Source organism: Anoplopoma fimbria, chromosome 19 (assembly GCF_027596085.1).
Source record: "Anoplopoma fimbria isolate UVic2021 breed Golden Eagle Sablefish chromosome 19, Afim_UVic_2022, whole genome shotgun sequence".
Lineage (NCBI taxonomy): Eukaryota > Metazoa > Chordata > Actinopteri > Perciformes > Anoplopomatidae > Anoplopoma > Anoplopoma fimbria.
This window is the reverse complement of record NC_072467.1, coordinates 10082375-10109405: the sequence shown is the minus strand read 5'-3', so window position 1 is coordinate 10109405 and position 27031 is coordinate 10082375. Positions and strand designations below refer to the sequence as shown.

Sequence of the window (27031 nt, the reverse complement as noted above, 5' to 3'; positions counted from 1 at the left end):
ATTTGATAAACACTTAACATTTTTAGATATGACTCCCTGCAGACCGGTATGAAGCAGAAAATGTTTTAGCTGCAGGTGTATATAACAGAGTCTGCATCTACCATCCATCATTCATTTCTAGTCTGTCTTATGTTGTGAATGAAAATTTTGTGTTGCTACACCCAACTATCAAAATATCTGATGGAAGTATATTAACTTACTGTTATCACTATTTCTCTGCTCTGGTACAAGGAGTATTTCAGCTCTGTAATTGTTATGATGGTTGGTGGGAATGCGGGGAGAGTGAGTAGGCCCTTGTGTGTGTGTGTGTGTGGTGGGTGGGTGGGGGGGGGTTGAAGTTGGATTACCGCCATTATCCTTGAGAGTCTGCACCTACTCATGCCTTTTAAGGTTTCCACTACACTTGACCTACAGTACGTTCATGCATTTGCACAAATAGTTCATGTTTAGCACTTGGACACTTGCCTCCATCGCTCTGCCAGAGGGATTTAGCAGCTTGGGAAACTTTATGTTGCTTCTGTTTAAGAGGTTGTGCGTAAATAAAAAGCCCCAGCATGGAGATGAGAATTTTTCCATCTGAATTATTTTCAGGTCTATTTGACATTGCTGTTATGTAGCCTGGGGTATTCTCGGAGGTGAGAAGTTCCTGCACAAGGACTTGCAGTATGTTTATGGCTGTTTAGTTTACGACCTTAGGTTGTGTACTGTATATGACATCTAAATGAAATAAATGATGATAACCTTTCACCAGTTCTTGGGTCTCCTTTTTAACTCATTGTAAAGAAGCAAACTGCCAAAAGTGTTTTAAAGTTTTAAATTCTCTTGGATCCGTTTCTAAATGTAAAACAGTAGCATTCATTCTCGCTAAAAGATGACCGTTCCTAAAATCCCTCCCTCAATCATAGCTTACCAATGGTAATTAAACACGGTTGTCCTGTCAAGCTTTGGTTTTCTTTAGTTGTTGAAGTAGTGTGCATGAGGTTGTAGAGAGAAAGGAGATGCACTTCTGGTGACTAGTAGTTCTCTTGAATACCTATGTTGAATACACTTCCTGTAAGTCGCTTTGGATAAAAGCGTCTGCTAAATGACTGTAATGTAATGTAAATGTAATGTAGTAAGAGAGATACTCCGCATTTTAAGAATTTTGAGGGTGGTGGCTTTTTTTCAGCCTTTCCAAAACCAAAAAACAGTCCAAAGGCAGTGAAGAACGAGTCTTGTTCAAAACTGTTAGGCAAAAGTGTTTTTCAAATGCTGATATATTGATTCAGGAGTAAGGATGGATCTGTAGGCAATATTGATCAAACTAATCAATGCATAGACTTTAGATTTGAGGGCTATTACAGTCTTAACTTAGATTCATTAATAAACCTTGAATTTGATTTGGCATTTAGTATAGACCACCAACAATCTGCCCACAAGCAGGGACATATTCATTTTCATTCAACCTCCATTTTCAATTTATTTATTATATAATATATAATTACATAATTATTAACACAACTAGCATGGACCCAGGAAGTAGGGGTATTGCAGCACCTCCTAAAACAAGCAACTATCCATTCATAAAGCTAATCCATTAATTGATAAAGTTCAAACTCATTCAACACAATCTCATTTCAGGTGACAAAACCAACGGTTTGATGGAAATTCTTCTGTCTGTCAATGTCTGAAATTAAACTCATTGTTTTCAAAATGTGTGCTTGCCGGCGGTAAATCTGCCACTATTGTCATGATGGACCAGAAAGTTTGATTTTATTCATATCTGGTTTGAATTGATGATCGGGCTCTGACTAAAACTGTCCATCATAAAACTGGAAAAGATTTACCAAAAAGTCTGCTTGTGTCGTATTTCAACCTGAAACCCCCCAGTGATTTTACCTTATTAGTTTGTTTTTTGTTTTGTAAGTCCTTAAAAGTTAACTTTCACCTAATCAGCATTTCATGGCGGGAACATTTCCTGCTCAGTGTGCTCAGCTTTCTCTACCGTCACCGTATGAACCCAGACTGGGTTTTTATTCTGGCGTCTCTTGACATTTATTGCACATATATCTTGACTTGATTGTTCCCCGCTCCCTGCCCTAAATTGTCTGCAAATATATATTTTTTTTACCTTGAAAAGGTGGAGGAGACCCATTTTCCAATTACAGATCTTGTCTTTAGGTGTTAATTGCTGACTGACCTCTGGGGCTGTTTTGGATGCCGTGTGGATTTTTTTTAATAACCTCTAATCGCGGTGAAATAGCGAGCCGTAACAGAGAAGAGCCAAGCATGCTTTTTAACCCTGCATCCTTCAATAAGGCGTAATCTCATACAAGCAGAGAAGCAAGCGGTGTGCCAAATCAAAATGTTCTCTTGCAAAACACAAGCCACTGTGATTCATGCTCTTCTGGCATTATAATTATAGACGTTTTTTGTTTTGTTTGGGTTGAATTAGGTCAGCAGAGTTGAAAAGATCAGAATGGATCTTATTAGGTTCATTAGCATTTTTGTTTTTTGCTCTTGGATTTCAGCTGAAAGACATTTGGTCATGGCAGAATGAAAAACATTTTAAGGAAATTGACTTTAGAATAATCATGAGTACACCATGTTTAACCGCAGCCACATTGCTTTATTTCTCTTTTAACATCTGCCCAGATCGTTACTGTTCCCATTCTCCACACAATGAGGAACAGCACTACATTTTTCAGAGTGATTCAATCAACACTTTCTTCTTTTCCCTACCATAATATGTGTATCATTTGTGTGTTTCCAGGCATCCCTCCAGCCACAGGCACCGGCTCATTGGTCATTTACCTGGAAGACTACAATGATAATGCCCCCTATGTGGTACCATCGGTAGCGCGGGTGTGTGAAGACTCCCATGATGTGGCCATAGTTGGGGGGCGGGATAAGGACCTCCCGCCCAACGCTGCACCCTTTAAGATAGAATTGGGAAAACAGCTCGGCCTCGATAAAACATGGAAGGTTACCAGGGTCAACTGTGAGTATTTTATATATTAAAAAAAAAAAGATGTGTATCCTCTTGAAATGAACTGTTTTAGAGTTTAATAACAGGAAATGTGTCGCCTATTGAAAAAACCACAATCAATAAATCTTTCATACGTTTGTTCACCAACAACAACCTTAACAGAGCACAGCACCAAACTTGTTGTATCCGTGTATATAAGTCACTTTTCTTTCCTGTTATTTCACCCTCAGTATTTTATGAGCTTTGAGTCCATTCTCACAGGGTTGCCAAAAAGCCCCCTGGGGAATGTAGGGATAAAAATAAACGAAAGAAAAAGAAAGTGTGAAAAGGATGAGAGAGAGAAAAAAGTAACAAAAGTCGATTTCACCGCGAGAATAATCCAGTCATTTCACCTGAGTGCAGTTCTATAACCATCCATGCTGACTACAGAGCAGATAAGCCTTAACTAGTACGGATCACATGATAAGGATGGGGAGTAAAATAATGGAACGATGAGGAGAAGGATGAGGATAGACAGACAACCAAGACATTGATTCAGGGTTGCATGACCGGCAGTGCTGTCTGTGTATGTTTGAGTGACAGAGCAGAGCTAAAACCTGCCCAGAGGTATTAGCTGTGACTGACAGCGGGAGAGGGAGGTACAGACACTCCTCAATCACCACCGCTGGAAGAGACAGATAGGGCCAGCAGAGAAAGAGCCCGCTCCCAGAGAAATGGACTGGCACTGTGCTCGTCTAGTCTCTGCTGGGTCTGTGTGTGTGTGTTTGTTTGTGTTTGTGTGTGGAACCACAGGAAGGAGAGCTGGTGGTTATACCTCCACAGTATATAACTCTAGAACATATATTATTAAAAGCGGTTTGTGGTGGAACAACAACTTCGTGAAACTTTACATTGGTTTTCTCATTAATTTGTCACTCATCTGTATGTGTGATCACTCTGAATATTCATGATAAATGCCTCAACAGATTTTCACAACTATAACATGAATACAGCATGATTGTTAAAAATTAAAATGCTTGTGGAGGAATCTGTCTGAGGGACATCTGATGGTGCTGGAAAGGGTTTATAGAAACTTCGGGAAATTCAATCAAAATACACTGATGAGCCAGAGAAGTGGGGTTGATTCATGCAAAGGAGGTTCTCTGCATGTCCTATGCCCTATGACACTGTTTTGAGCACACAGTTGGACAATGTAAATTAAATACAAAACCAAAAGTCACCTTACTGGAGTTAAAAAGCCGTGGCAGACAAGTGAAATGTGCAGCTTTGCATAAAGTGGCACAAATCAGCATGAAGCGAGGTGGCTCCAGAATTTCCTTTTGTGTCTCTTAAAGAATTTTAAAGTGTGATGCAACAGAATGTAACAATCTTAGTGGTGCCAATCTGTGTCGCTTCAGTTGTCATGACTGGCTTGGCAGACACTTACTTGAGGCATACAAGTATTTTCTGTTAAGATACACATATTTAGTTCTGGCTTGCAAAAATGGGCAGCTGTTAAATGCGGACTAGATGGACAACACATGCAGGATGGAGGATTACTGTGCTTTCACTTTATTTAACCTCCCTCTTCTTCTGTGTGTCTCCCACAGCCACACACTCCCAAATCATGCTTTTGCATAGTCTGAAGAAAGCCAACTACCAGCTCCCGTTGCTCATCACTGACTCAGGGGTGCCCCCTTTGTCCAACCTCACAGAGGTCAAAGTTCAAGTGTGCGTCTGCAAGAAGAACAAGATGCACTGCAGCTCTGGCCACACCCACCGGGCCAGCCTTCTCGTGCTGCTCGCGACACTCCTGCTCGCCCTACTCTGTAAGTACAACCAGAACCACAGCACAGGATAAATGAGAAGTTGAGATGCTGTTTTATGTTCTGGCATCCTTTAAACACAGATTAATACTAAAGCAATATGGGGTGTTCCTTCCAGTTTACCATTTGGCAAGAAATCAATACAGACAAGTTGTCAAATGTTACTGACTTAGGATAAGTGTATTCAAAAGGGAAGCAATTTATGGTACTCAGTGAATAAAAGTCACACAAATGTTTTTGTGTTTGTGATACACTATTGGAATAGTGTATCAGTGTGCTATTATTCCATCCATTTTGCAAAAGTATGTCTATTTTGTTTTTTGATGCCATGCCTGAAGCACTTTCCCGGGAAGTCAAACTTGAATTTACTCAGAATATCTCTTTAGGCCATTAGTGATAGCATGAATAATTCAGCCCCCTGCATTCACAACACAAACGTAATGGAGGACGTCCAACAGCTAGTTTGGTGAGAAGAAAAATAATTTGCAACTTTAGGACCCCCAGATCCTCTTCTCCCGTTTGAGCTTGTTCTCTGTAGTTTATAGTCGAGCTCGCTGTGCGTCGGAGGCGGGGTTCAGCGGGAGGGATGGTGAGAGTGGGAAGAGAAGAGAAGAAGAAGATGACTTGGAATAAGTGAGGAAAAGAAAAGGCAAAACAAAATAAAGAAAAGGAGAGTGATATTTTAGCCTTAAAACTGGTCGTATTTATATCATCTTTTTTCCTGCTGATTTGTGTTTGACTGTGATATATTTCATTGAAGTTCATCAGACATTCACGGTAATGTCTCCTTTCCTCTTTCCAGCTCTCTTTTTGTTCTACTGATCATAACATCTTCTTTCTCCCGCTCACATTCCGTTGATCACTCATTCCTCTAATCCCTCATCCCTCTCTGACACTGTTTCTCCTCCCTTGCACCACTTCTTCTGCCCTTTTGCTTTTTCTATTTAGCAATCAGCCGCACTCTCCTCCATAATCCTTTGCTTACAGGCAGAATCTCTGCACCTCATCTTCTCATTTTCTCTATCATCCGCGCATCACAGCATCTAGCAGGAGCCATCGGTCTTCCTCTGGCTATGGATCATTCTGTCTATTGATGCATAACTTTCCTCCGAACGCTCTTTCATAGCAGATGACTGCGCTGTGTATGGAAATGGTCAGTTTGAAGAACTCATCATATTGTTCTCTCGTGATGCAGTCAGAGCACTTAGTTGCCTGCACCTTCTCTTAAAAAAGCCATGATTCACAGGACACAAAGTGTAAAATTTAACTGACAATGTGTGGCAAGCAACAGCGAAAGCACGCCACGCTCCAGCGTTGATAGACCATTAGTCTCGGTTTCAATGCAACACACTCATCATGAGCGTAAGCTGATGCTGTGTCAGCATTCGCGGGCGAGCAGCCACCTCTCAGAAAGTTTCATGGCAGCGATCCTGAGAGCATGCCAGCTGGAACAGTCAGTTAGCTTTTCACGCTCTCCTTTTTAAGAAATATTTTGTTATCTGCCGTTGCCATGGCAGCAGCAGCAGTAGCAGTGTCTGTACTAGAAAGCATGATAATTGGTTGACATGCCAAGACGACATTAAGAGAGTCTTCTCCGCAGATGTCCTTTGACTCTGAACGACAGTAGCATTCATTACTCCACTGTAAATAGTGCGGTGATGGACGGTGGCATTCATTAGCCAAATACCTGCTCCGAATGACAGATTCTTGGGCTGCCTGGTTCTGTGCCCGTGTACTTGTCCTTTCATTTGGACTGAAGCATGTATGGGTTGTCAGAGTAGAATGTAAAAGAGAGCGCCGTTACCCTGGAGCTGGAGGTTGGAGTACGGAGAGAGAGGAAACAAGGACGGTGTGTGTGTGTGTGCATGCTTGTCTCCGTTGGGAATCTCGGATAGTATTACATCTGGGAAACATTGGTTCCACCAATTCAGCGCAGAACATCCTTACACACACACACGTGCGCGCCCAGAGAGATGACTCCTGCTCGAGCTCATCACAGAGACCTGTGCTGGGGGACAGATAGAGGGGACTGATCACTGCAGTGTATAGTCAGGTAGTCTGACAGAGAGGCAGAGAGGATCCTGTTTCAATTCCCTTATCTCCAAGCTGAACTTTGACCCTGCAGAAGAGAGATGAGGGGGAAGAAAAATGGTAAGAGCCCGAGGCAAAGGATGGTGAAAGGAGACGAGAATAAAGGTGTGGAGATTAAACTCTTCTGTTTTGTTCTGCTTTTGCCCACCAGGCTACAGGCGTATGCATGACCATGCAGCAGTACAATTTTCTGAATCTCTCTGGCTCCTTGCGTCTCTCTCTTACCTTTCCCTCACTCTATTCTAGCTCGCTTTCTCTCTTAGCCCCGAACCCTGTGTACAAAACATTTAGTTCATGTACCAAAAATAGCATCAAGTGAAGTAAAGCCCATGTAATAACTATTTTAATCAATATAATGTGGTAACATTTATATGAAACATATCTCCAGAATCTTTACTGTCAGTGTATTTCATTTTGTAGCCCTAATATCTACGTCTGGCAACACATTTTTTATGATTAGTTCAATGTTTGACAGAAACCAGGATGCTTGTACATGTGTGTATGTATGTGCGTTCTTGTGTGATTAGTACAGCTGAGCCATGCAGATGCACGTGCATGCGCTCTTGTGACTCCTAACACACAGGCATGTGTGTGCAAGTGTGCACTGTTGCCATGGTAATCAACGTCCAGATCTGTGTTCCTTTGCAGAATTTTTTTATTTCTTTATTATTATACTGTCGGCGCATTACTCCAAAACATCTAAGCAAATTTATCCAATCCTCCATTTGAATAAAGTGATTCATTGGATCAAATTATTATTATTATTTTATTTTTTTTAAATCAACTTTCTTTAATGAATATAAAGCGGAATTGCTGCCTCTCTTTCTGCGCAGCAAGAAGGAGAGCAAACCGTTTTGTTACCACAATGAAAATGTTCTTTTTAAAAGGTTAAACGTCAACAAATGTGGATTAATGTAGAATATTTTGTTGAATAAAATCACGTTGTTAATTTTGGAAATCATTATATAATCTATTTTCCTATAAATGTTGACTTTTGGACTTTACAAGGCTCTGGAGTTATTGGAAACCTTACAAGTCAGAAAAAATCTACACAGCCACCATGTGAATCTTATACTATGAATATAATACTATTCACTACTCAGCCTGTTTGTAACTGGTACAGACAATGTTCGTCCATGTCACTCCACCTGTCTCTCCTCTGCTGCGTGTGGAGATATTCTCCTATAACGGTCCACATATGTCGATTGTTCAATATGCCTGCCTATGAAACAGGAGCGCAGAGGATATTTATGATAGCTGTGCTCTGCTTTAGATGTACTTAGAGGAAACTGATAGGAGTAGTCTGATCTATATCTGCAACTATGGAGATGCAAAAAAAAAAAGAAATGTGCTTAGCATTTAAAAGTTGATTGAGAATTTGAATGTCAACGTTACCAATGACGCCTCAAACTGTTGGGTAGCCTAAAACCCTACAGCTCAATCATTGAAGTCCATCTCTCATTTGACGATTATATCAAAGTAAAGCACAAAGTAATGAATTGCCACTGGGGATTACATACGAGTTTTAGTAAATAATCACACACCTACATACGTGGGTCTTGTCCGCTGCGTCCGTTTCCACTACACACATTGTGTGTGTGTGTGTGTGTGTGTGTGTGTGTGTGTGTGTGTGTGTGTGTGTGTTTTGACTGTGTATAATGTATTTCTATGTATTCGAGTGTTGATGTCTTTATGAGTGAGGCTCAAGAGGAGAGAGAAAATGACTAGAAACAGAAAATGCTATGTTGACAAAAAATAACACATTTTCCTTTAAAAACTGATGTGACACAAATTCATATATTTTCTTCAAACTCAAACAAGACAGAGAAACTCAAATTATCCCAAGAGCCTCGCTAAAATTACACTTGAATCAAGAGAATTGATTAACCATAGATTTTTGGAGAAGAGAAAGATCATCTCAGCCCCACTGACAGATTTTCTCTTGTTGTTAGTATCTACTTGAAGCCAAAGGAATCTAAGTGATGTATGGGTTGTGAAGTGGTGTGAAACTGCACTATTGCTGTCATCGACCGGATCTCACCTTTGCATCCAAACCTCAATCCTCCACACTTTTTCCCCCCAACTCCTTCAGCGATTCTTCAGCTAAGCAACACTACCAAAAGTATCGCCATGTCCTCACTGGCATTCTGTCCTACCTCTCATCCCTAGAACACTCCAGCGGGGTTGCTTTTCAGACCCTTAAATAATGTATGTAACCCTGCAGGACGGAGAGGGAGAGCGAGCGTGTGCCTGTGTGTGTGTGTGTGTGTGTGTGTGTGTGTGTGTGTGTGTGTGTGTGTGTGTGTGTGTGTGTGTGTGTGTGTGTGTGTGTGTGTGTGTGTGTGTGTGTGTGCGCAGAGTGCCAACATATACTGTGTCTTCTGATGCTTACGAGACCTTTGTTTGCTGTTGCAGTTAAATCCCGGGGTTTAGCGGGGGCCTACTTTCACTCCACTCCATTGTAAGCCTTTCTTTTGTGAGCAGTGTGTCATAAACTCTCTCTCTCACACACACACACACACACACACACACACACACACACACACACACACACACACACTGAAGGCCATAAAGTAGGGAACAATTATGGTTTTATCCTACAGTTCTGTAGAGGGAATGCTTGCGGATATATAAAGACAAACACACATACACACTCCGATTCAGGGTGTTAAATGGCCATATGAAAGCATCCGTTGTTCACCTAAGATAAGACTTTTGGACAAACTAAGTGCAGACCAGACGTACACGCATAGACTGCGGGTGCACACAAAAAAGGACGGCAACTCGTAAGAATGATTCCTAATTTTAAAAGTAATCACAAGGAGGAATGCTCAGCTTTCTCCGGTAGTACAGCTTACAGGTAGCGAACCAACACAGATGACCACACTGCCCCCTATCAGTACACATGTGAACTGCTGTGCACTGTACAGCACATGCACTATCTCCTTGCTGCAGCCCCACTGTTGCTCAAAATGATATTGCTGAAGTTGAGGATGTGTGACTGGAGGCAATAACTGTCCAGGTTGGACAGTATGTAAATACTTTTTATTTTACACATATATGTGGAGTGGACATGGCTGGGCTATGAAGATTAATATGTTGCTGCCCAAAGTGGCTGTGTGTGAACAAGGCTTATAAGGGAGGATAAATAGGATGATAAAATGAAAATCTCTGAGGGAGCAGATGCTGATGCTCTTACCCGTATTTCTACGTCTTCTCTCACATACAGTACATAGACACGCACAGATATGCACACCAATTTCATCCTACACTGCATGTGCTCTATTTAGGAAGGTCCATGAGCTCAAACCGCTTGCTAAAATCTTCCGTGCAGGATTACAGGCTAGAGCTGCAGCTTTGTCTGCAGTAGTAATGCACTGCAGAGGACTGTCTCTGTGTGCTTCTCTGTAATTTCAGCAAGAGTAATAATGTAATTCCAAGAGTAAAGGAGACCGAGTGAGAGGGCGGGGTAAAAAACAAAGCATTTACCATTAAACACAACAAACAGCTCCCAGCACAGATGCCACTAATTTACCTCCATCCCCCTGGGGGTTTTAGTCCACACTATTCCTCCTCTGTGATCCCTCGCCTCGCTCCGACAGCCACTTTTCCTCTTCCTTCTCCGGCTCTACACTAATCCCCTCCCAGCTATAGAGACAGGATGTTTAGGGGCTTATTTACTCTTGTAAAAAGATGGCTTTTTTCACAGTTTCCTTTGAAGATACCTCGCGTCAGACTGTAGTGTTTGGCGGAGGGGTTGTTTTTGCCTTCAGATCAAGCTGTCGAGGCTTATTGATCTTTGAACTGTGATATGTGTGATATGAATTTAAAGAGGTGTATCGTCTCTTCAGACAAAAGCCTATAGGCAGCGAAGCTATCTCTCTAAAATACTGTTTAGAGGCTCACTTACGTATTTTTTCAACCTGGATTAAGTTAGTGATTCTCAAAGTGTGTTTAGGGGACCCCCAGGGGTCCGTGTCACTGTGTCATAATTTGCTATAAATTACAAAATTTCTGCCAATAAAAACAAGCATATTGGGTCCATTACTCCCACCCATGATAGCTTTGGGCCAATAGATTTTGATGTGACTGCGACACACAGAAATAAGTTCATTTTTTAAAGTTGAAGCAATTGCTCAAAGTTTTGATACTGTTCACTTGAAGCTTTTAAGATCAGTTAAATAATTATTTTTGAAATCATATCAAGTTGAGTCCAAATGCATTCGAATAAAATCAAGCTCTGTTTAAAGGTATATAAGTGATATTAACATTCAATACCAATGCAAATTTCCCCACTGTGGGATTAATACATTTGATTAATTTCATATGTTACTTTTACATGATTCCAGTTGAAATGTGTCTCTGTTTAGCACTATAAAATATATCTGAATTGTTTAAGTTTAAAAGTTAAAGAATACAGGTAGTTCCGATGGCATTTAAGAGTAGAAATGGTAGTAAGCATATGCGTAATCAGTATTGCGTTTAAGGGGGGTCTTTGGAAAATCCTGTCAAAATGATTTAAAGAACCCTACAGAGAAATACAATATTTTTTATTTTAAGTGGCATAGTGACTATGCCACTTAAAATAAAAACTACTTTCTAGAATATAATTGTTTCTTCCAAAAACAACCTATTGCTATTACTTTTAATAAATTGTAGAAGTCAAGAAATTATGTTTAAGTTATATTACTTTTCATTGTGTTTGTGTAAAATATGCAGTTCAGCAATGACTTAATCTGTGATCCAAATGTAAATAAAAACACAGGATGGGAATATACCAAAAATAAACTCTTAATATTTTCTGATTCTTTAAAATGTGTTTTAGAAGTGATTACCCTTTACGCTTATATAAAGTAGGATATATTAAGATATATATTATAAACTATGAATGTTATATTCAATGTGTGTGTTTAAAATTATTGATTTGGACATCCATATGTAATGCACTTAATAATATGTTTACAATATTAAATAATGTAAAATTATTCAATGCAGATTTGAATATTTACTAAAGATGATCATCATCTTATTATCATACATAATACGATTTTAACTAAAGTCATCATCAGTCATCTTTTCACTAACAAATAGTTATTTTCTAAACTCATTCATCATTCAATTCTGGGTTGGTAAGGCTCATTACCTTTCATTATAGTCAGTGTAACCCTGACAGATTTCTGTCTTCTCCTATAATGTTTCTTCTTCATGCTGCAATGCCGCCGTTTTCGTCTAGCAGCCGTGACATACCTGAGCTAATCAACTGTCACCCTCCTTTCCTCTCAGCAATTAGAAAGGCTGGAAAATGGTTACTGTTCCCTCCAGTGTCCTATTTGATTCCTCCTCGCTTCCCGCGGCTTGTTAAATTTACATTTTCCGCATTAAGCTTCGGCTTTTACCTAGAAAGACTTACAATAAGTGGAGACGGTAGGATAAGTCAACATCAGTGAATCTCTGTGATCTTCCATTAGGTCATCCATATACGTAGATGGCGAAAAATGTATTCCTTTCTGTCTGGTGCTCATTTTCTGGCACTGGTAGCTGTTTCCTCACATAGTGTTGTGACAGGATAGTGAGAAGGTTGTATATATATATATACAGGAACTTAAGGCTGTGTATTCTGTATATATGAAACCTTTTCTCAGCAGTAGACAGAAGTGAGAACATTATGTCGGCCGTGATCAATGTCACACTGATATGTTACATTCAAAACTTATTTTTATGAGTTTTATATAGACCAACAACCACAGCAAGAAACGCACATCGAGAAGAGATGTACTGTAGCAGGTATCATTATAAAATCTTACCCTCTGTGATTCTCCATAGCAGCACAGTGTGGTAGTGCAGCTAATTCTGCTAGCTGTAACATAAAGTGACTCATTCAGAACTCAGCCAACCTCAGGCATAGTGATTATATTCTGTCCATCCCTCTCTTTCTGGCTTTGCCTTATCCCTACCTATAATTCTCTCTTTCATCTGTTTCTGACCTATGAGTTCATAGCCTGTGTCTGCGCGGGAGCTGAGGTGAATTGATTCGGCAATGTATTTTCATGTCAAGGCCATGACTTTTTAGCCGGAGGGGGAGAATTGGCTCCTTTATACCTAGCTCTTCATGTGAGCTGCCAGAGTCTCATTAGATTTGCAAAAACCAATATCTGAGTCTCGAGTGCTTCGGAGTGTTTCTCAACTTTTATTTCCTTTTTTTGGGGAACAGTTAGTGCTGAACGTTATGAAAAGGGGGGCATCGGAGAGAAAACAATGGAGAAAGAAAAATCAATCGGCCCCACACCCTCCTGTTCCGTACCCTCCACCCTATTAGATATTCGCCCCCATTCAGGCTCGCTTCGATCGCCTCAGAATTTTTTTGAAGTGTACAGACCAATTCATTTCAGGATGTCTGGGAAAATTATAGCTCACATTCCTCAAGACCGCCACCTAATCTCATCGAGAGCGAAAGAGAGATGTGCAGAGAAGGAGAGTGGTAGAGATGAAGGCGGATAAAGACAAAAACACATATTGGCATGTCAACAGTCGAAACGCATGATGAGTTTGTCTGACTGATACTGGCTGCCAACTTATTAAACAAAGCACAAAAGAACAGTGAGAGCAGCAGTTCAGCCCACTCATGCGCTCGCAAAAGAAACGCAAAAAAAGCATAATGCAACAGTAAACCCTTTAGAAACAAACAGTAGCTATGACAAATTGCCACCTCCAAATTGGTTGTTTTACACCACGTTTTCCTGCATGCATTTTGCTAGATTAGCACTAAAAGGCAAGGCTTAAAGGTAAGCCTGTTAAGTAAGGAAGAATGCTTATGGTACACCTGATCCGTTCTTCGCAGTAACTGCTGCATCTGTACTGAGATGTACTAACAGTGACTTAAAAACAGTCCCAGTTAACAGCATATACTGCAGAAAAGTAGTCTCTCTTTCTTTTCTACATTATTTACAGTAAAAAGCACATATTACATGTGTCTTGCAACTTTCATCCTGTAAAACCTGCTGGGATTTGTAGATATCTATGCATATTCACTTATTGCTTACTAACTTAATGCGATGGTGTTTCAAGAGTTGTGTAATGTTATCTTGGTAATCTTAGGATCTGGCTATCTACTGCTGGGAAAACTTTAGTTTGTCATCTAAGCAATGGTGTAGTGGAGGGTGTACGTAGGTATGCTTATTTATCAGTCAACTTTTAAATCCCCACAGATGTGCATCTTTGTTATAGCCTACATTGATTGAGGAAACGATAACATTCGCACTAATGCTAACGTATATCTTCAGGGATTGAAGCTGTTATATTTATCAAGTTGACAATCTAACCAGTGATAACACTTTAGTAAAGGTTGTAAGGACTATGGCTGTTGGTAGTTGTTGTTGGTTTTGTTTCAATATGCCAAAATATAATTTATTGGTTACTGTTGTTCGGACAATTAAGCTAAGCTAGCTAAGATAGCAAACATGTGCTAACGTCAGTTTTCACTTGTTACCACTGTAAATATTCATGTATTCTGCAGCCTGATGGGAAGCAGTCAGATATTAGTCAGTGAGGCCAGGAACAGTAGAGAACTTGGGATTGGTAATGACTCCAGGCGCTTACTGTCAAACTCAGCCATTCACAAGTTTTTCCATGCTAACTTGATCACTGATGACACAAAGATACCGCGTGATACCAACGTTATTATAATACTGGCCAAAGGTCATATATCCATTTAAATGATTAATTCACAATAATAATAATTTTTTAGGAGAACCATTATCTGGCACCTTTCTTAAAGTTCTGTGGATTTTTTATCATGTTTTAAATATTCATCCACATAAAACTGTTAGGTATTGATTTGTTTTATTCATATGTGATACATGAAATAAGCTTTTTTCATTGCTAGTACTATGCATGCAATTTGAATGATTGGGAAATATTATGCTAAGCTGACAGACTTTTATTTGATCATTACAAAACTGACATTTTTATATTTACATTTTACAATTCGAGTTAGGCTACATTTTTGTGATATAATTTATCTAAGGCGATGAAGATTTACCAGTGGTGAGTTGGGTTGAAAATAAATAATTGGACATTTCTATTGAAAAATGAATTTGTAGACAAATTTGTGCACCGTGTTCGACAGAGGACCAAAAGGTTGAATGACCTGGATTTGCCTCTTGCCTTTCAGAGTGTGAAGTATTTCTAGTTCTTGTGAAGTATGTTGTTAATTTAGTGAAGTGCTCATATCCACAGTGCAATCTGAATTCAGTAGTGACCTCTTCCTGAACATTTTGGTTGCAGCTGGACCTGCTTATGATACTGTATGAATACTTATTTTATTTAGTTTGACTGCTTGACTCTTACTTTCTCCTAAATCAGAGTTTAAGGACATCGTTGAAGCCCACAGCGCCAAATCCAATCCAGACATATCAGAAAAAAAAGAGACAGGGAAAGAAAAAGAGGAGAGAGAATGAGCGAAATGGCCAGCAGGTGTGAGGAGGGATTCTGTCGAATGCTCAGCGATCTCCAAACATGTCAGAAATAGGGAGCAGACTAGGAGGGGATGGCTGACAGAGAGGCAATCAATAAACTCTCACTTTTCAGACTGCGTTGTGTGTGTGTGTGTGTGTGTGTGTGTGTGTGTGTGTGTGTGTGTGTGTGTGTGTGTGTGTGTGTGTGTGTGTGTGTGTGGTGTGTGCCTGCTGTGTGTATTGATGTGACTGCATGTGTTTGTTTGTATCAAATTTCAAACCAGCTCGTTGAAAGCAATTCTACCAGACTGATGAGACAAACTGTCACATTACCAGGGAACATACCCTACACTTTTTTTTCCTTCTTTTTTCAGACTCTGTACCACCAGGGAAAACACAGCATCAGTCCAAGTTAACATATGTTCTGTGATGCTTTGAAGCTCATAGGTGTCTCGTAAAAGATTATGTTGTGTAAATTGAAACATATTTTCCCCCTAAGAGACAAGGGGGAGTTTATCTCGGGCTGATTTGTCGAAAACATGGCCCTATTTTCTGCTTGGAAGCTGTCCTCAAAAGGCGTAAACTTACCTCATTCTGAAGTAAAAAGTTAAGTATTCTACAAGTACACGCCAGTAGCCAATTAATCTTCACTGAAGCCACTCCAGAAAGTGTCTCCTGATGGTATGATAAATCAAAAGCCAGGTGCACTTTTCAGCTCTCTTAAGTTTGGAGAGTGTTGCGTGTACTCAGCCATATTGATTGAACCGTCCAGGACATTGAGGAAGGTACACGCTGACACAGTTTTAAGCTCGGACGTTCACATTAAAGCCAATTACTTGGTTGCTACTGCCTAAGAGTGAACAATTATAACTTCTCTGGTCTTTCCTCACTGAATCTTTAATGATGCGATGCCATCACCTGTCCTGCGTAATTGATTGCAATTGATCTGGTTCAGTGATGACCTTTACTTTACAGTATCTCCTGTCCTTTTTCTCCTCTCTTTCCAACACATTCCTCCCCTCCTCTTTTTCCTCTCAACCTCCCTCTCCTCTGCTGTCTCCTCCTCCTCTTTCATCTCCTCTCCCTCCAGGCCTGTAGATTCTGCTGAAACCTCCCGTAGTCCTTTTTGCAACACTGAAAAGCAACGACTTATCTCCCCCACGCAACCCAGGCTTAGGAGAGGAGGAGAAGAAGAAGACGAAAAAAGATGATGAAGCGAGAAGAAGACTTCTCACCGTGACGAATCAAACAAGAAGATACACACAATCCCCACTGGCACAACTGCTGTATAACACCTCAGCTTTTTATATTTTAAATATCTCACTTATCCTCTCACCGCTCTCGTCTCCTCCTGATCTTTACTTTCCTCGTGGCATGTGTCTTTCCCCACTTCGGTCTTCTCTCATCTCCTCATGTTTTCCTGACTCTATTTGACGTTTTTCGCAATCTTTCCTCTCTCCTGTTCACTTCCCCCAACATCAATTATGCCACTTCTTTTTCACAGTTTCAATTGTATTCCATTTTGGCAGCGCACCATTGCATTGGCAGACAAACATTGGGTGTTAGCAGTGTTCATGGCAACATGCCACATCCGTAGGAGATACTTGAAACAACATGTATATTGATATTGTTACAAAACAAAAGCTATAAATCAATTTTGTATTGGACCTCACCTTAAACCTCTGGTCTTTTCCCACAGTTCATCCCAAACTCTCTGCATCCCCAGTTTCCTTTTGTTCCTCCTCTTTCCCTCTTTTTCTGCCCATTGCTACCTCTATTTTCTTTTTCCCCTCTGCTCCATCCCTCCTTCGCTCACCCTTTCTTCATGCATATACATAATCCCCCTATCTTTCTGCCTCTTCTTCCCTGTCTCCCTCGTCTATCTATTGACCTCTGTGTCTCTCAGCGGGCCAGACAACACTGCGAAGGCTGAGCTACTGTCCTGGTCGGGGAAGAGCATTGACTTTTTTGATGTGTTCCTTTCTTTTCTCGTCGCAGACTGTGTTTGATCTTGTTTCCCTCTTTAAGCGGAGAGAACAAAGCCTGTTTCTTTGTCTGCAGTGGTTGTGGTCTTTTAGGACAAGGTGGTAGCCATAAGCCTTCAAAGTCAGACACTCTCTGGAGTCGTTTCTTCGATTTGCTTCTGTTTTTATTGCATTAGTTGTCATGGAGTGGAAAACAGTATATCTTTATAGTAACGGCGTAAACCTTAAAAAAAAAAGTACTATTATATAAATATTTTATTTTTTACCATTGTATAAATATACAGTATTGATTAACTTATGTACTTTGATTGCAAGTTCTTTTGTCACCAACACAGTGAGTAAATAAAAAAGAGGAACCCTTTTTTCTGTGAATTTTAGGCACTATTTCTAATGCTATTGATGTGTTGACTATTTTATTGTAACATCTTTTCCTTGTTTTGTTTTTTATAATTTTGAAATCTGTGATTAATTGCAGAATCAGGAGTCTTGTTTTGATGGCTGCCATGTGTTTAGGTTGGATTTTGTCTCCCGTTGATTCTTTCCTCTCCATCTGTCATTACAAGTCACGAGAAGATGTGTAAGAAGAAATCAAAGGCTGTGGTTTTGGTGGATAGATTCGCTTTCTTTCTTGCTCTCATCAAAAGAACGTAGCTTGTGTGGGTTTTGTGTGGAGGACTACCTTCAAGAAAAAGATGACATTTTGAATGAGTTACGTCTGTCTTTTGCACTAATTTAATAAAGCCGTTACTGAAAATTCACACGTTGATGTTTTGCAAATTATGTGTTTTTCTGAATGGGCAATTGATCTATAGGGAAAGGAGTTGTTTGCACATTTTCCAGGAGTTTTAGCATGTGTAAAAGTCCCTAACATATATGCATTCCTGCATATTTGACAATTTTACCTTAAAGAAGTAGTTTGATGTTTGAAAAGACACTTATTCACTTTCTTCCTGTGAGTTAGATGAGACGATAAGTTCAAAAAGTTGAACTATGAGGGCAGCGAAGGCAACCCATCCAAGATCTAAGTCAAACGGCGACAGGAAGTCACTGCTTCCTGCCAAGATATAGTACGGCACATAACCCCTATTAAACTCTACATTTTTTGTGCGGATACAAAAAAGGAGATATAAAGTGTTAAATCAATGAGATTTAGAGGTGCTGGTAGGCAAATTGTACATTCCCAAAGGGATAGTTAGGGTGTTTTGAAGTGGAACTGTAAGAGGTACTTCTACAAAGTCAGTGTGTTACCTACATTAGATGGTGGTCAGCATGGCTCCAGTGTGAAGAAACAAAGCAATGTACTGCTGTGGCTATTAGCCACCTAAAAGTAAGGCTCAACTTCAATCAATATCAGTTTAAGTGTATGCTATGTTAAGAATATTTTCATTGTTTTATCTTGCGGTCAGACAGGTCTCTGAGGAGTTCAATGTATTTTCCTACTCTCAAACAATTTTTTACGCAGTCTTTTAACCTCTATTACAAATTACAAAAACATCTGGAGCCTGGTCAACAAATTGATTTGTTTGAGTGATCAGCTAATGATTAGATGTAACGTATATGTAACTTTATTGGTTGTAACACTCCTGTACTGAATTGCTTATGATTATTTAGCAATTAAACAATGCCACCTGTGTTGGATTTTCACTCTAATCATCATTTTTATAATTGCAAATGGAGAAAATGACCATGTGTAATGTGCACAGACCCACAGACTCTACAGAGCATTTGGTGTCTTTGAGTTTGTTGTTTTACATCCTGCAACTTAACTGTTTTGATTGCCTCTCAAAGTTCTCCTCAGCAACAAACACAGAAGATGTTGTCAGGTAAAAAGCTCTAAAAACCCACTGGATGATGCCTGCCAGAAAAAGTTAGCAACTAGCAGGTGAACATATAGTGGAGCATTCATGAGTGGAAAAGATTTTCTGCCCAAGCAAAACTCACGGTTCACTAATGGCTCACAGATTTAAAAGGTCAGTCACGTAAACCATGTTTATGTGTGTTTTTAAAGTAATCAATAAAACCTCAGCCCTGATTCTAAAAGGCACTTTTAGTCTCTGTAAAACCAGTGGCGAGACACTAAAATTGGGCAGATATGATGAGGGTAGCTAGATATTGAACCTTTTTGGCAGCATTTTTGAACAAGCTGTAATGATGAGGGGTGACAGTTTGAGTGACACAGGAGTTTGAGAGAAAATAAATGCACAAATGAGCTGAAGGCTGTGATACTAGGGCTTGATTTTCCAAAACATTTGGGATGCAGCAGCAACAGCCTTACAACCCTTGATTTTGTTTATACTGCACTTGAAATTAATTTGAAAGTACTGTCAGCCTTTGTTGGTTCAAAGTGGGCAGTCAAAATTCACCTCTGAATCCATTAATCTTCAGTGACCATGGAGTGGCAGGGTATCGAGGTTAAGGGACTTAGCCTGGGTCCGTGGACTTATGGGATACCATCCGTAACAAAGAAGCCAAAATAAATTGATGTTAGACATGAAGAATGAGTTGATGGCCTTGAGGGGCACTTTTTAGATTCTCATAAATAACAGCATAGCTAGTGGATACAGGTTTGAATCACAGCAGCCGTGCCTGTGAGGGAGTGTACCTGTCTGAGCCACATCACAAAAGGCTACAAAAGATAAGGAGCCCGTCTACCATCATGGTGGACAGACTTTCATCAAAGTGATTTTAGGGACATTTTATGCATCAAAGGTCCCCCTCGATGTAAAATTAAAGTTTTTAGCACTTTTAGATCACATCATATATTATGCTCTTATGTAAAAATGCAAAATAAAATTATCACACTTTGCATCTTGACTACTAGGCCACCAGAACAACTCAGTTGACCATTTTTAGACACAGACAGACAGACAGACAGACAGACAAGCAGACGGACAGACATGGATTCTTCGCTATACAGTTGGATTTTGATTTAACAAACGTTACAGTCTCCGCGTTGCTCCACAAAGACATGATGTTTGTATGCCATCATTTTGAGCAGCAGGTTCTGTGGACGTTTAGGTTACATGCGTTATGTCATAAATCATTTGCTGAGTTACTTTGCACTTTGACCTGCTTTGTTTCTATGGCCGCACCAAGTTTTCCACCTAAGCCAAGCGTATAAATGTTTTTGCAGTAGTTTCACTTTTTTCACTTTGCCGGCATTTCCAATGTTTTTTTGTTTTTTTTAAACCAAATTGAAAATGCGCATGAGAACAGGTGGATGGAAACACACTCATAGAAGAAGTTCTCAACATAAAGCGCAGCCATAAGTTGACTCAGGAAAGGTTCTCTATTTCTCTAGGTAACACAACCAGGGCAATGACACTGATCTTTCTTTTTGATCCCCTAAAAGTATTGTAGAAAAGTTGACCCTTTCCCTGTCTCCCTTCTGAGAAGAAGCAGCTACACCAGTGGTTACAGGTAGCAGGTTGTGCACCATTAAGCAATCATGCAGGGAATAAATGCCAGCTCTGAAGAGCCCCAAAGGTCTAGCTTAGCCTGGCAAAAACTTTTAAGGCCCACATGGGGTCCTTCACACGTAAAAGATTATGCCAGTCTGTTTCAACACATTAATGTGAGCTGTGGAAATTCAGTTTATTATGTACAGCCCCGTATACAAGAGTGAAGTCTAGCTAGTCAAAGTGGAAATAGCCCCACAATACTGGAACAATTGAAGTTGTGCTTTCATGTGCTAAAACGTTGTGAATGCAAAAGTAAGCAACAAATTTAACAACCTTAAAAAGTTGGTAAATGCAAGTACGTTTTTTTAATAGCAGTGCTCTGCTCCACAGAGAAAGGTGACCAATCTATAGCATTAAAGGGTGTTGTCAGTGTAAAACATTTATTGTCTGTGAATGATTGTGACTCACCCAATGATTCATTTAAGCCGATAGTACAGAAAGGCTTCAGCCTCTCATACTCTCTGATTTCTTTCTTCAAGGAGAGATGATGAATAAGGCAAGTTAATAAGCAACCAAGTGAACACAAAAGAGAATAAAACAGCTTTTTAATGCTTTTTTCTTTTCTTTTGTCAACAGTTGCTGAACATAAAGGCAACAAATTGATTCCCACCCAGACAGGTTAAAAAAGTGTTTGTCCACTGGTGCATGCTGACAACAGGATATTCTGCATATATAATAATGGGTATTTTATTTCAGGTTCTGGTTCTTTAGAGCCAAAATAAAAACCCAATTTCAGTTTGATGTAAAAAAAAAAAAGTCCATTTATTCATGACTTTAACTTTTTTCATTATGTTTCATTATTATCTTTCTCGTGAAAGCGTTATCTCAACAAACACTTTGAGCAAATGGCACAAACGTTCCACTTGCACTCAAGGATGAACTGATTAGAACTTGCTGGTCAAAGGTCAATGTGACCTCATAAAACAAATTTTTCACCATATCTCAAGAATTCTTATGCTAGATATTACAATTTTACACAAATGTTTAATAGAATAAAACAAAGATGCAACACCGTAAGTGATGTCTGGATTGCATTCTGATAACAGCTTCCAATACAGGTAGCTGTCAGCTTTAATCAAAAATTCCTCACACTTTTGAAAACTATTTTAACTAGCAGTGAGCCTTTACATCTCTCTGTCTTCCTGTTTTACTTTTGCATTACTTCACAACTGAGATTAGTTTATAGCTGCTGGAATTCAGTTATTGCCTTCAATTATTCTGTAATGTGTGATCTCTGCCTTTGACATGTATAGACGTCAACACGCATGCTTACTCTACTTAAGAGAACCTATCATATGCACTATACTGTATTGATTTTGAGGATAGAGGTTTTAAAAGAAAACCTTTTGGATCAAATGGAACCTTCTGTTGACAGCAAATTACAGTTGACTCAACAGACATACTCCTAAAAAACAGTTTTCTTTCTCAGTGTAGTATTGCTGAGATTGAAATAGACAGATGCATGCGGCTATATTTGCACTTACACATGTGTAAGCACTCAGAAGTATTTGCTTATTAACCTGTACCGGACTGGCATGAGGAAATTATGGGTGCAATTAACATAACACAATTTCACAACAGTTTCTCAGTTTCGTACAATCTTTTAACACCCACCTCCCATGTAGAATATTGTGTGATGCATTGGCACATATTTCTATATGCACATCTGTTGGGGCTTAACTGATTCATGATTTGTGTTTAATTCTTGTGTTTCATATCAGACACTGGTGGGTAAAAAGCAGCTAAGAGAAATATTCTCTTAGTTGCAAGAAATGACAAAGTAGGACAAGGTGAGTACTGAAAGGAAGGACGAAACTTTTATGTTAACAAAGTGGCTACCATGTTTAAAACAAACTTTATGAGTTTTCATATGGCTTGAGTAAAGCTAAGGGGACATTTTGTCCGCCTCTTTGTGGCTTCAAAACAAAACCATCCATTGGTTGAGCATTTTAATTTCACTAACTACGTAGAAGTCCCGCTTTATAGCTTTGCTAGCGTGGAGGATTTCCTCCTCGAAGCTTTGTTTGACTTTAATTCTGGCAATGCCAAAAGCAACCATAGTATCTAATAATAATGATACTAATATCCTTCATCCACCCTCTCTCACTCAGCCATTCAGACTCATTTATTCCCTCCTAGATGATCATTTAGCACCTATTAACACAAGATCCTCATCTGTAATGACCACTCAATTATCATTTTCACTCTCTTCCCACTTAGGCTTAGCAAGGTTAAGTAACGCCCTTAACTCGTGACGAATGTTGAATGGGCCATTGGCAGATATTGGTGGCAATTACAGTAGCAATATATTCAACCAGGCCTAAAGGGTCTCTTTATTCTCTCCTTCATCCATCAACTGTTATTTTCCCTCGCTCATCACTCTAATTATGTAGCCTCACCTACCTCAATCCACTGGTCATGTCACCCTCATTCTTCTAAAGGCAAAATTCCGCACCTTTTATGTATATGTCCCTTCAGTGTTGATGGTAAATGTAGTCAATTGAAGCAAAACAATCCTGTGTGTGCTATGTTGATCAAGATTTAGTTTATTTTTTCGGCTTACTGAGTCGTGCCAGCAGGGCCTACATGCACATGGATGCATTACGCTCAAGCTTCAGTACAACGTCGCCTCTAAATTCACTGTTATTCTCTCTCTCTCACTCCACCACATACTCCCTATGCACACACACTACAGTACAGGCTTTGCTCTTATCCACATGACTTGCGCTTCTCTTACAACAAACAGTATGTTTTTCCTCTGGCAGCTCAGGTTCCCTAAAGGCCACACTGCCTTGCTGCAGCCTTGGCCTCTCCTCGCTCCATGTCTTCGGCTGTACAGTATACTCAGAGGTAAAGCTGGTCGTCCTCTATTAAGAAGATCTGTGGTTTGATCCATGTCTTCCGCAACTGTCCTTGGGCAAGATACTAAACCCCATATTGCTCCTGAGGGCTGAGCCATCGGTGTGTGTGAGTGAATTGCATTAGTTTGGTCAGGTGGCACCTTGTATGGCAGCTATATAAACTCAAGTCCATTTACTAATTACGCAGAGAGATCCAAGCTTAAATAGCAGCCTGTAGTTTTTCCTTGCATCCAACTATTTTACTACTACAGATTAATATACACAAGTTGAAAACCTTGCACTTAAACCGTCATCACTGGTTGGGATGACAAAGCATCTCTCATAGCCATCCAGAGCATACTTATAAATTGTACATGGAGAAACAACTTGAAAGATAAATAACAGGTAATGTTTCAGTATCTTTGTATTTCAGAACAGAAGATTTTGAGATAGATAGTTTATGATTGATTTCCATGGGAGATTGTTGGTACATTATAGCTGCACCTATGCAACTCTAAAATACTTTTTCTTATAATGGCTTTGATGCTTTTTAGTCATGCTAGCAGCATCTCTAGGAATTGTGATGTCAGTCAGTCGGTCCACTACCACTGCCCAAATATCTCAATTATTGTATGGATTACCATTAATTATTTTACAGACAACAAAAGTTGAAGCCTATACTTGTCATTGTCTCCAAAGTTATTGGATTCATTGGTAGAAAACCCTTGACATTCATTGTTCCTAAACGATAAATCCTACTGACTTTGCTGGTACCCAAATTTTTGCTCTGGCACTACCATAAGGTGTTTTGACTGAAATGTCTCGATGGTGATGGATTACAATAAGATTCGGTCGGCCTAGAGGCATTCATGGTTCCCTAAAGATGAATTGTGATAACTTTTTAAATCCCCTGATTTGGTCCCTCAGCCTCAGCCGTGTTTTTTTGTGCTCATTGTGTGATGCCAATCGCTATTTTTGTCACCACCCCTACTTGTGCAAAATAAAATAAACTCTAACTCTAGTCAGTCTTGTAAGTATATGTGCCAAATATGTTCTTTTAATATAGTCCCAACTGTATTACCCACCTTGACACAGCAGGGATGCCCTTCTCAAGGGCGTGGATATTCATGTCAAGCTGTACTACATGCTCCAGATGAAAGAGGCAAAAAGAGAGGAAGAGCCAACATCGACCTTGATCCGCACTGAGATGAGAGTACATTCCTCCAGCTTGTATCTGTAATGCGTTTTGATTAAGAGTCTGCAATAAGAAGCAGTTTTTTTTTGTTCCCAAGGTCTTTCCTTCTACAGAGCGTAATGTAGACACATTGTCCCACTCTGCTATTTCATTTCATCACGTCTCGAACAGACACCAGGGTTATTTATCAACTGATACTGAAATTTGCTTGGCAACTGGTTAACAATCAATGACCATGGATCCTCTTGAGGAATGCATTTGTGATGATTATATTGATTAACTGTCTTCTATTGCGAAACCTTTGCAAAATAACATACCAGTATCTTTTGTGAAATGAAGCAAACCATTTAAAACAGATTAGGAGTATTGTGGATGTAAAGTCAACCCTCCAGCAAAAATGATCAGACAAGGACGAATTGCTGCAGGAGAGTCTTGTATTGCTCTTGATATTCTTGTTTGGAATACATTTTTTTGTGAGATTAAGTGTGGTACATAAGAGAGCTATGATGGAGACAAAATCTTAAAATTGAAATACTCTCAGATTAACAATTTGACAGCATACATAGTGCATCTGCTAAAGCTTAGGTGTTTTTATTTAGGCGTAACATTTCCAAAGCCCTCTCTTACTGCCTTAAGGGAATAAATGGACTAAGCTGACCTGTCGATTTATGTCTAAGATTGTCCTGGATTCAAGCTGGTTGTCTGTAAAACACTAAAATGTCCTGGTTTTCAAAAGTCACTACTTAATTATCTTGATTTTGATCAAGTTTAAAATAGTAACAACAATATTATACTTGCTTTCAGCACTTACATATGTTACATTTATCATGTTCTGTCCCACTCATTATTACCTAACACAATATAAAAGCATTAACAATGCACCACGTATCTGAATTCAACACTGATGTGTACATGTGTTAATCAATGTGTAGTTGTCAAGGCTATTATAAAGGCTTGATGCTCTTTCTGACAGAACAGTCAGTATGTTAATGGTTAGCTGTCATACCGAAGAGAAAGTCGGTCTTTTCTCAAGAGCTCCAGGAGACTTCCTCCTTTCTTTTGTAAAGTACCTGGCAACGAAATTGCTTCGGTCTGCACACACTGCAAGAGTACATTTTTGGTGGCACACAGTGGAAATGGAGATATAAAAGATCATATTAAAGCAGCTGTCTCACATTATACAATATCTAGCAAAGAATATTTCAGTCGGCCATTTAGTCGGCAGGATGTACTTGTGTTTAGGTTTTAAAGGTATCTGACAATCAATGATAATATTTGTTTGGGAGTTTTGGAAATAAACGCATATTCTTTATTCTATAAATTAAATTAAAAGTTTGGTACCATTCTCACATTTGTTAGTTAAATAAACAGCTAGAGCCAGACTAAGCTTAGCTTAGCATAAAGTCTGTTAGCAGGAAAAACCCAGGAGCCCGTCACTGTCTAAAGTCTAAGGTTTAATGAAATTATGATCTTACATCTGTGTGTTTATACATTACACAAACAGAAATGTGAAAAATGGTTTTATGAGCAATGATGTGCTGTGACAATTTCAGTGCTTGCTGTTTCCCACTTATTACAGTAGTGTTGCTAAACTAAGCTAACTGCCTCCAAGCTCTAGCTCTATAGCTCTAGTTAGAGCACACTCATATAAGTGGTATCAATCGTCCTATCTAAGAGATAGCAAATAAGCATTTTTCTCAGTGTTGAACTATTCCTTCAACCTCTTTTGAAGGTCTGGAGGTTTTAATTCTCTATCCAAGTCAAATATCCATGTTGCCGAGTCAACACAAGTACACAAAACACCATATTAAGTCTCAATTGAACATTTTTCTCCTCCTCTCAGTTTGTCATTCATGCATTTCAAGGTCGCTAACACACTGTTCTCTCATTTTCGGTGTTGTCTTATGCACAGAAAGGTGTTAAGCAGGAGGCCTTGATATGCAAATGAGGCAATAAAAGATAGATGGAGGTTCTGGATGTCAGTGTGTGACGGTTACGACACAGCATCTGCCTTCGTGTGATATCCCGTCAAATATTACTGGCTGAATCAAAGGACGAAATCCCTGTGGATAAAAATTTGATTCATCCACAAGCACCATACCTTTTCAAAACTTTGTATAGGAAGATATAGTGTTCAACTGATTTGCACTAACCAAGCTGTGATAAAGATTAAAATAAGGCCACAGAGAGTGAGTGTCTAGATTTTGTGTGCTTCTCAGGTACCATATTTATA

At 39.5% G+C, this 27031-nt stretch overlaps 1 protein-coding gene across 1 annotated transcript in view; it reads left to right on the top strand.

Moving 5' to 3' along the window:
* cdh13 (cadherin 13, H-cadherin (heart)) overlaps positions 1-27031 on the top strand; it is a 241191-nt gene that overhangs the window by 207171 nt on the left and 6989 nt on the right. The window contains exons 14-16 of the mRNA XM_054619535.1: positions 2753-2980; positions 4558-4776; positions 5312-5362. Of these exons, the coding sequence (XP_054475510.1) occupies positions 2753-2980; positions 4558-4776; positions 5312-5362 (498 nt within the window). The remainder of the gene's footprint in view (positions 1-2752; positions 2981-4557; positions 4777-5311; positions 5363-27031) is intronic.